This window comes from Macrobrachium nipponense, chromosome 6, assembly GCF_015104395.2.
Source record: "Macrobrachium nipponense isolate FS-2020 chromosome 6, ASM1510439v2, whole genome shotgun sequence".
NCBI classification, from domain to species: Eukaryota; Metazoa; Arthropoda; class Malacostraca; order Decapoda; family Palaemonidae; genus Macrobrachium; species Macrobrachium nipponense.
The window spans coordinates 34,634,494-34,644,925 of record NC_061108.1 but is presented as its reverse complement, the minus strand read 5'-3'; the positions used below and the strand labels follow the sequence as shown (position 1 = coordinate 34,644,925).

General features: G+C 41.4%; 1 protein-coding gene across 2 annotated transcripts in view; it reads right to left on the bottom strand.

Annotated features, from left to right (window-relative positions):
* Positions 1-1,252: 1,252 nt before the first annotated feature.
* Positions 1,253-10,432, bottom strand: part of LOC135216174 (trimethyllysine dioxygenase, mitochondrial-like) — a 189,199-nt gene continuing 180,019 nt past the window's right edge. For both annotated transcript variants that reach the window (XM_064251302.1, XM_064251301.1), the window contains one exon: positions 1,253-2,559. In XM_064251302.1, the coding sequence (XP_064107372.1) occupies positions 2,420-2,559 (140 nt within the window). In that variant the 3' untranslated portion in view covers positions 1,253-2,419. The remainder of the gene's footprint in view (positions 2,560-10,432) is intronic.

The window sequence follows — 10,432 nt, the reverse complement described above, 5'->3', positions numbered from 1 at the left end:
ACCTTCTAGTCACCCGCCACAACATTTTGGTTTGACTATAGAACATTACTACCACTACTAACGGTGTTAATAGAATTTTATCTTCACCAAAAGAAAAATGCATGATGTAATAGTAGCTGAACTTAAAAATGAACTGGGAAAGAATGTAATATGCACCTCTAGTCATGATTTAACTTTTTTCATATGAGCTAAAAGCCAGTCAGACCAAAAAATTTTATAATACCTAAAGGATGAATTTTATAAACTTAAGGTGGATGCCAATCTGAATTTCAAGGGTTCATCGCTTTTATCGCCTTGTGAGCAACAAATTGTCACAAAACTTGTAAACAATTTTCTGATCCTGTTTAGTTAAAAATGAGACTTGCGTTACCTACTATGATAGCTCCATTTTCTCTAGTGATAGCTGGTTCTCATCAAAGTGGCACTACACATGTACAGTAGACACCCTGTATTCGCAGGGGATGGGTACCAGACCACTCCCCACGGATAAATTCCACGAATACTTAAAATCCCTCTAAAAAGGCTTAGAACTGCCTATTTTGATTGTTAAAACACAAACTTTTAAAATGCTTATATCTAAGTATTTTAATAGTTTTATCACTAAAAGTGCAATAAGTCATGAAAATGATATTAAAATACACTAATTTGTGAATATTTCTTAGTGAAAAATACCATGAATAAGCAAAATTTTCTCCAAATAGTAATGTGTATATAGAGTCCATGGAAAAATATGCAAATCATGAATCCGTGAACAGCAGGGGTCGACTGTGCTACAACAAACAATTTATTTACATATAATGTTTTGCACTGACTTACTTGTAGTTTTGAATTTCTTGACTTATTTTTACAGTAAAATACCCATGATATGTAAATCCACATACTACACAGGCATTCCCCTGTTTTCGGCAGACTCACTTTATGGCAATCCTGTTTTATGGGGCTTGTCCAGCGCCATAAAATCAGATTTATGGTGCCATAACATACCTAACAGAGTTGCCATTAACTGGTTATCGGCGCCATAAGCTCCATAAATCGCAGTTTTTTGGTTAATGGCGGTTTTCACTTATCAACATCCCGCTGAGAACGGAACCCGGCCAATAACTGGGGACTGCCTGTACTATATTGGATGCAAGGACATATGCAAATGAATAGCAGTCTTCCTCATCACCATTCACACGTACATAATTTAAGTTATCCTAAGTGAAATCATTTAGTCAATGTATTTTTTTGACAAATATTAATACAAATAGAATGAATATTATGTTTTTATTTCTTCAGGATATCTTTACAGGGTGTCTATTCAAGAATGAAAATAGATGTAAGTATATGGCAACATTTCCTTTAGTACATCACCTAATGACATACTACTAGTGTACTTTGTGAGTTGTCATGCTTGGCTTTTAGTCCATTTCTGAGTACAATTTTTTCTGTCGTAATAAGAGCAAAGAAGAAATGTATTATATCAAGACTACATGCATTATGAAAATTGAAAAGAAAAAAGACAAGACTCTCCATTGGTGATATGTCACAAATGTCAATCACCCATAAAAAAAACCAAGCAGGAAGTAAATTTCTTTTTGTCCAATTATTTTGTAAGTTTCAGGGGGCCTTTCTTATGTGAAGAACAGTTTTACTGCAAAAATATGTTTTCCACTTATCAAATTTTCATGGCTATAAAAAAAAATTGATGAAACTTTCACAGTATGTAGTTTAACTATATTTTTGGTTTCACATGGGGAAACTATTTTTGAAAGCAACTTTTTTTTCATCTAATTGTTTAAGTTTTGTGACTATTGAAAAAAAAATCCAATGAAACTTTCACAGCATGAAGTATCACTATATTTTTAGTTTCACAAGGGAAAACTATTTTTTGGCGGCTTTTATTCATCTACATATATTATTTAGGAAAAATTACACATTTTTTTCAACTGAAAAATTTCTAGACTTAAGAGCTAAAATTTTGTGATTTCCTATAGCATGTATTTTCAGTATCAGTTGTTTAATAAGTTGTAAAAATTTGCAGCGCATACTGTCAATCATAAAGTAGCAATGCTCACCTACTTTATAATAAGACCTTATGGCATTGGCACGCCACTCAAGATATGGTAATTAAAAGCACACATTACAAGCAACTCATGTGGAAAATATACAATAACAGCATAAACATTAAACAAATATATCTGCCCTATAACTGTTAAAGATTAAGTTACAGAAAAAAAATGTTTTTCTAAAACTTAACATACTTTGAATGCATATTGAGAAATTGTAATGAGCCCATTACTATAAAGGAATGTGTAAATTCAGTAAACAATATTACTTCTTTAAAAAATAAAATGATGCACCACCAGAATCATGGTAACTTTCATGTTAGTACCCATTTCAACATCTTCAGTGGTTTTCTTTGCTATGGGATTAATAATTAATCAAGCGGCACCTCGAGTGTTCGGGCTTTATTGGTAAAACCATCATTGTCCAGGTAACAGCCACCCATAATACGAGGCCCTGAATACTTGTTGCGGCCGTGCATCACCCTCCAGTTGTCTATAAGAAGAAGTGTACCTGAAAAAGAAATTAACTTATACATAGTGCATTTGTAAAACAGAGCAATATTTATATTCCAAGAAATACTTTGAACCATAAAAAATATGTGACAGTACTGCATTTCTAAAATAATGGAATACATACTACCTTTATCTATTGTCCTCTATACTTCGTGGTCCTCTTTAACCACTTCTTCATTCATCCTTCCTATTATATCTATTTAATATTTTCTAGTTATTTTCATATATATTTCCCTCTGTCTCTTCCTTCAAATAACATCCAATTAAACTCTTTGAATTAATACTGCTATCTTCTCACACAAACCAATTTCTCCGTTTCACCAAGAATCAATTACTACATAGTACTTATAATTTAGCCCAATTTTGTTATTAACAATATTTCACACACATCAGTCTTTTATCTGACAAACAAAAGATAAACAGCAGCCAATAGGTAGCTCTGCACATGTGCACATGAATCAATCAGTCCCCAGTAGATAACTGCCCCTTAACTGTGTCTGGTGAGCTGTTCAGAAGACACAGAGGTTCCCAAACTTGGCTGATTTTTTTTTTTTTTTTTTTTTTTTTTTTTTTTTTTGTGAAGGATGTCTTGTTGAATGGAATTTAGCACATACAATTTCCAGAACATTTCTGTGATTTCAGGGAACTGAACACAGGCAGAGTCTGGTTATTGGTGATCCTGTTTTATGGGGCTTGTCTGGCGTCATAAAATCAACAATTTATGGCACCGTAACGGGATGAGTTCCAGTTATCAGCACCATGGAACTCGCCAACTCTTTTCAAGGAAGCCAAAGCCAGAAGGAAAACTGTTTTCAAAGCCAGTTCCCTATCTGACGATTGACATAAGTGGTTCAAATGGAGCTCAAGTGAGACTACTCAGAACCAGAGTAAGGTTCCATTGAGAGAGAGAGAGAGAGAGAGAGAGAGAGAGAGAGAGAGAGAGAGAGAGAGAGAGAGAGAGAGAGAGAGAGAGAGAGAATCTAGTTTTTTAGACTGCTAATGTTTCCTCCATCTCTTTATTTACCTTATCTTCCAGTTAAATCAGCTAAAAAAGCCAATGAAAATGATAAAAGTATCGTTAGTACTGTTATCATCATTGCTTAAACGCTGCACCCATAAAAAACTGAACAATAACAGTTGTTTTGCTACAACAACCGAACTGAATCTGATAACATTTTGCTTGCATTTCAGCCATCGTATGATAGTAACAAATCACTGTAGTTTTGTTACAAATGATGTTAATTAAGTAGAATAGGACTGATATATTTTTATGTTATACATTTATTCGCTATGGAGAAAATACCAGCACGGAAATATAGTATAGAGTACGTACTGCTAACATTTAAGCTGCATTTGTAGCTGAAGCTAAGAAAACAGTGTACAACCACCCACAACTAAAACGACTGCTAATGACTATTATCATGCATCGGCAACAAGGGTTTAACTCCAGTAAACTTATGTCATTGAACACAATTGTAGATAAAATTGAGAGAATAATTTTAATCAAAACTTCAGGTCTTGAAAGAACACATTTTACTGTTGTTTTCACACCAATAAAAGATAAGTAATCTAACTAACAGTAAAGCTTGTACTACGAAGAAATCAAGTGAAAATACCAAACAGAATCACATAATATTTTTACAAATTAAACATGCCCACAATGCAATGCATTAACGAAAAAAATAATATAGTTCACAAGACATTAAATTCATATTTCGACTATAAACTAAGTTGTATAATGACAACGTACCTTGTCTCATATAAGTAAAGTATCTAGATATTTTACGCTAACTAGAAGCAAGGCAATTCGATCCAAATTGAGTTAAATACGGCAAACTAAACTCTTATTCACCATCAGCTGATTTCCAAACCAAAACATTGACTGCTTTGTTAGTATTTTATGATACAATAATATGAGAATGCATACAATATTGTTGGATACAGTAACGTATAACTTTTTAAAAGATTCATGGAAAAGATGCATATTCATTGTGTTTTTTGTGTTTTTATTTCATAAATATACGTAGCCGTCAGCAGCCTGACATCGCTCAATTAGGTATGCCGCTGTTGTCCGAATCTGATTCCCGTTTTGTGTCCAATTTTTTTTTCTACTGATATATCACAGTCAGAATGCATTGAACCTCCAAAATTGGCTTATATTAATAAATTACTAAATTATATCATATATGTAGTATACAGTATACTGTAGGCTAGGCTACTGTATTCGTATATTTACAATATATGTACTACCATGATAACATCATTGTGTATATGCAAGGCTAACTTGTTTCTTAACCGCCTGGGTGAGAGTTGTGGTTGACCTCTCTAGGCCTTTACTCGGTTCATTGCCCGTTTCTTTTGTGTGTGTGTGTGTGTGTCTGGTATTATGGCTACTTTTGCTAATTCTTGGCCTCGTCAATGTGTGTGCCCAGGAATTCCAGGTTTTCCATGTTCTCGTTTATTGGCTTCGGAGGCGACCCCATCCCGTGTAGCAGGTGCCACTCTAATGTTTGTACTATAATAAATCCTTGCACAGAATGCTGTGCATGGCCTAAAGAGCAGTGGAAGTAATTTTATAGCAAGAAAGAGCATCGGAGAGTTTCTACTCTTCCTTCATGAGAAGGTTTTTTGCCTCTTCCTGATGCTTCGTCTCCTGCAGTGCTCACACCCCATAGTAGCGTTGTGCCTGTCTCCTTTCTGTTCTTCTATCGATTCATCGTTGGAAGTATCAGGAGGCCACCAGGCTGAATTTTGTAATGTCGCCCCTTCTTCTTAGGGAGGCTTTTTCATCATTCTCTTTTATTCCAGAGTCGGAGGCGTCCAAGACGGTGGTGATTTGGAAGACTCCCAGGCTAGGGGGTCCCCAGTCCTTGGAGGGGTTGCTGGCGCACTCTAAGGAGGCTCGCTAACCCCCTCCTCAGGCTGACCAGGCCCTCCCCCCCTCCTTCCGGCCTCATCTTCGTGGGTAGCCGAGGTCAGCCATCTTGTATTGCTCCGCCAGTGACTGTTGCCGCTTCTTTGAGTCAGAGGGAAGCCCTATTAATGATGTCACGGGATCAGTCGTTTTGTATTCCTCCGCCAGTGGCGTCTGCTTCCCCTTCGGACTGAGGGGAAGCCGTGGCGTCATCACCACTTGTGACGCCACTTCCATCAATGACGTCACTCCCAGTCGTCTCCTCTGCACTGCCACTCTCAGCCATAACGTCATCTCTTCCGCCCAGTTCACTGCATCTCCTTTCCATGTCATTTGTAGCCCTCTCTTGCTGATCTGTCTGAGGTTTTATGCCAGACGGTGCTTAAGAGGTTGGACTCTGTTTTGGATGATAAGTTGGCTGCCTTGTCGGCTGGGAGGACTGGAAGGAAACATGTTGCATCGTCCCCACCTCCTGTGAAGAGATCAAGTAAGGAACCAGTGCTGACTCCCTCTCCTTCTTCCCTCTCTATGCCACGTCAGCGTATCAAGCGTTGGAAAAACTATGCTCTTTCTTCGCCTATGAGGCAGGAACAACGTGGCTTTGTTCTCCAGATTGTTGGTGTTTCGGAGAGTTAGTGTATCTTCCCTCGAGTAATCTGCAGTGGCTGCTTTGTCCTCTGCATTGAATCGCGAGCGTGTTGCAACCTCCCCCGTCCGTGCACATCGCGAGCGTGTTGCAACCTCCCCTGTCTGTGCACACGATGCAAGCATTCCTACTTCTCCAGGGCCTATTCGTTGCCGTAAGGATCTCAAGGCGCCTGACAAGAGGTCGAAGGTGGTGAGTGCAGAGTTGGAACAGCAGAAGTGTTTGCTTGCCCCTCTCACTGGTGCTTCCAGGAGTTCAACTCTGGGGAATTCTCCTTCGATCTTGAGTGTTTGGGATTCCTCTCCAACTCACGTTCGTATGTCTGCCACGCCCGTGACTGTTTGCGGACCTGTCAAAGAGTCATCTGTTGGAGGAGTGCGTAGTGATGTTCCTAGTGTTGTAGTAGGTTCGTCGCGGGAGCCAGGCGCATGGACCCACCCCAGACAGGTTAGTTGGTGTTTCGGGCTGTTTGGCTGCTGATCCTTCCGTTAATTTTAATAAGGAAGGTGCCTTAGAGGAGCCTACACATCCTTCTCGTCGTCAGTCTCCGTTGCCAGAGCAGGAGGGAGACACGCACGAGTTTTTGTCTTCCTTTTCAGAAGTTGTTGATCTCATTCGTGGGTTCAACAATTTATAAAGTAGGACTTAGCCTCGGTCGTCTTACACTCCTTCTTGCTTGGAAGCTTTGCTGGGAGCTACACAGGATCCCAAATCATTTCTTCAGCTTCCCTTGTTGGGGCACGGCCAGTCGGTCTTGCATAAGGTTAACGCCTCTGTTTCAGACCGGGACGGTTCACTTCACTCTAAGGGCTCTGCCAAGCTACTACCCACGCTTCTCGCAAGACATAGGAAGTACTATGCTAGGAACTCTGCCTTTTTGATGTTGCGTCATCTTAACCCAGACGTCATTCGCCTGAAGCCAGGATTGACTTTGGAGCAGGTGAGGTCAGTGGCTTCATCCTTGTCTCTGCAAGATGCTTCAGCACTGGAATCTACGGCAGCCTCCATGTTGCAGACGGTTTCTTGGCTGGACTTCTGGTGTATAGTCACTGCCAAGATAGCTTCTGAAAGGTCCCCATAAGGGTTGGTGAGTGCATCCTCGCTTGCCAGTCTGTTGCAGTTTGGATGCAAGGTGTTTCCGTATATGGCTCACCTCAGTGTTAATTTATGGGGAACCTTCTCCTGATTAGAAGAGACGCGGTTTTATCTAGGATGGAGAGATCAGTTGACACAGAGTCCTTGCTGGCATTGAGAAATGGGGATCTGTTGGAGTCCCAATTTTTGTTTCCTCGGACTGAGCTGGAATATACGATAGACCGGCGCCAGGCTGACATCAAAGACAAACTGGTGCACCAGGCCGTGTCTAAGTCGAAGTCTTGTCCTCGGAGACGTCCGGTTCCTCCCCCTCCCCCTCCCCCTGTCCAGCAGCAATCAAGGAGATCGTCGCCTGGTAGGCCATCGAGGACTTAGATTTCAGCAGGGCCTTCCCGTTCGAATCAGCCTAGGTCAGAGGACCAACGTCCCTTTCGCTCTCGTTCCTTTAAGCCAAGAAGGGGCCCAAGGGGCAGAGGTAAAGGGGGCCGTCGGTAGGTTAGGCGCCTCTCCCTCTCCTGCGCCACGGAGGAGGGGGGGCTGCCTGGCAGGCCATTGGGCCAAGTGCCAGAGATATCGGGCAGAGAAGTGGGTGGTAGATGTCCTTCGAGTGTGGTACCTACTGCCATTCGACTTCTCTCCTCCTCTGTCGGACAAGCTGCAGCTCAGGAAGCCATATCCTCCAGATTCTCTGAAGTTCTTGGCTCTTCGGGAGGAAGTGCAGAAGATGCTGGACAAGGATGGTGTGGTAAAAATAAACCTGTTTCATATTAGTGGTCTCTATAGCTTTTGTTTACTTTCGTGGTTCCTTGCTGACGTGTCTCGTATTACTGCTGTAGACTCGCCAGATTATGGTACATTGCTTGTTTCTTTGTATATGTTACTTATGATGCCCCTTTGTATGTTATATGCTTTGTGTATATTCTTGGTTATACTGTCTTTCATAGGGAGTGTGATTTATGTACCTTCTTAGTTAACTCAAGTGTTTATTTATGTTTATGTCTGTGTTCAACAAGATGTTTTTTTATTTGCAGTGTACTACTGTAGTGGAATTGTTTACTGAATACAACCTTGATTCTGGTTACACCGGGTTTACTTCAATTTATTCAGTAAACAATTCAATCGCCATGGAACGGCTTCTACCCCCTCCCCGGTTCGAGGTGGACCCTGACTCTGCCCAGGCCGCCAAGGAGTGGACACACTGGCTGAGGACATTTACAAACTTCGTTCAAGCAGTGCAGCTGACTACCCCTACGCTTGACAAACTGGTTCTTCTCACTAACTATGTGGCTCCTAGTGTGTATGACTTTATTTCTGAGTGTGAGACTTATGAGAAGGCTGAAGAGGTTCTGACATCTTTGTACATGAAACCAAAGAATGAAATATTTGCCAGACATTTACTTGCCACTCGCAGGCAAAACTCAGGTGAGTCCCTGGATCAGTTCCTGCAGGCACTGAAGCTACTTGCTAAGGACTGCCAATTCAAAAGTGTAACTGCGGAGGAAGCGTGTGACAGTTATGTTCGGGATGCCTTCATTAATGGTTTGGTCTCGTGTGCAATACGCCAGCGTCTGTTGGAGAATAGGACACTGAACCTAAATACTGCTTATGAGCAGGCCCACACTCTGGAAATGGCCCAGAAGCATTCAGCCTCCTACTCTTCAGCAGAACCTGTCAATGCTGCTGTGTCAGCAGTGAGTTGAGAGGAGGAATCATCTAGTGCTGAAAATAACAGTGAGTCTGTTTCTGCTGCTACTTCTGGTGCTCGATGTTTTTTTTGTGGGAACAACTGGCATCCCTGGACTCAGTGTCCTGCTAAAGACGCAGTGTTTGAAATGTAAGAAGCAAGGGCATTATGCTAGGGTGTGCCACTCTGTGAAACAGGTGAGTGGCTCTTCTAGCCCAAAACATTCCGCAGCAATGCTAGCTTCAATAGTGGGGGCCTCCCCTAAGTGTCTTGAAAAAATCCATAACACTCTCAGCTTAATGGTAGCTCTGTCAGTACACTTATGGATACTGGAGTTCAGACAGCTTTTGTGCGTCATGATGTAGTTGACCTAAACAAACTAACTATGTCTCCAGAGCATGGAAAAGTCTCTATGCCTGATGAATCCCTGTCCTCAAACATCTTAGGTCTGTGCACTGTGGACTTGGAGTTGCAAGGAGAGACTTATCACGGTGTTGAACTCAAGGTGTTACAAAGCTTATGAAGTGATGTGATACTTGGGCATGACTTCCTGAGGAAACATTCTGGTCTGGAAATGGATTTTGGAGGAGAAAAACCTCCCTTGAAGATATGTTCACTAGGTGTTGTTAAGGTGACCCCTCCTTTCCTTTTCAAGAACCTGACTCCAGATTGTAAACCAGTGGCTAATAAGTCAAGATTATACTCCTTGAGTGACAAGAAGTTCATTGAAGCCGAGACTGAGCGTATGATGTCGGAAGGAATAATAAGGCCTAGTAATTCTCCTTGGAGGGCTCAAGTGCTGGTGACATCAGGGGGGAATCAGAAAAGGAGGATGGTTATAGATTACTCTCGTACCATAAACAGGTTCACTGAGCTTGATGCCTACCCCCTGCCAAATATCGACGAGATGGTGAACAACATTGCACGGTACAAGGTGTTCAGTACCTTAGATCTGAAAAGTGCTTACCATCAGGTTGCAATAAGAGAAGAAGAGAGACTGTACACTGCATTTGAAGCTTGGGGCAAACTTTATGAGTTCAGTCGCATTCCATTTGGAGTGAAAAATGGAGTCGCAGCCTTTCAACGTATGCTTGACAAAATCCTTAAGAAAGAAAAAGTAAGTGGTACTTTTGCTTATGTTGACAATGTTACTGTGTGTGGTGAGACAGAGGAGGAGCATGACCAGAATTTACGGAGGTTTTTGAAGGTGGCTGAGGAGTACAACCCCACTCTAAACCACAACAAGTGTGACTTCAAAGTCAGATCCATTAAATTACTTGGGTATTCAGTAACGGATGGGGAATCAAACCCGATCCGGAACGCTTGCAACCACTGTGGAATCTTTCACCCCCTAAAGATGCAGCTTCTCTTCGCATGACCATGGGATTGCTTGCACATTACTCAAGATGGATACCAAAATTTTCTGCCCTCTCACACAAGCCAATGGTTTTCCTTTGTCCACTGAAGCACTGCTAGCTCTCGGGAACTTGAAGAAAGACATTGCTAGTGCGGTGGTAACGGCCATTGATCCT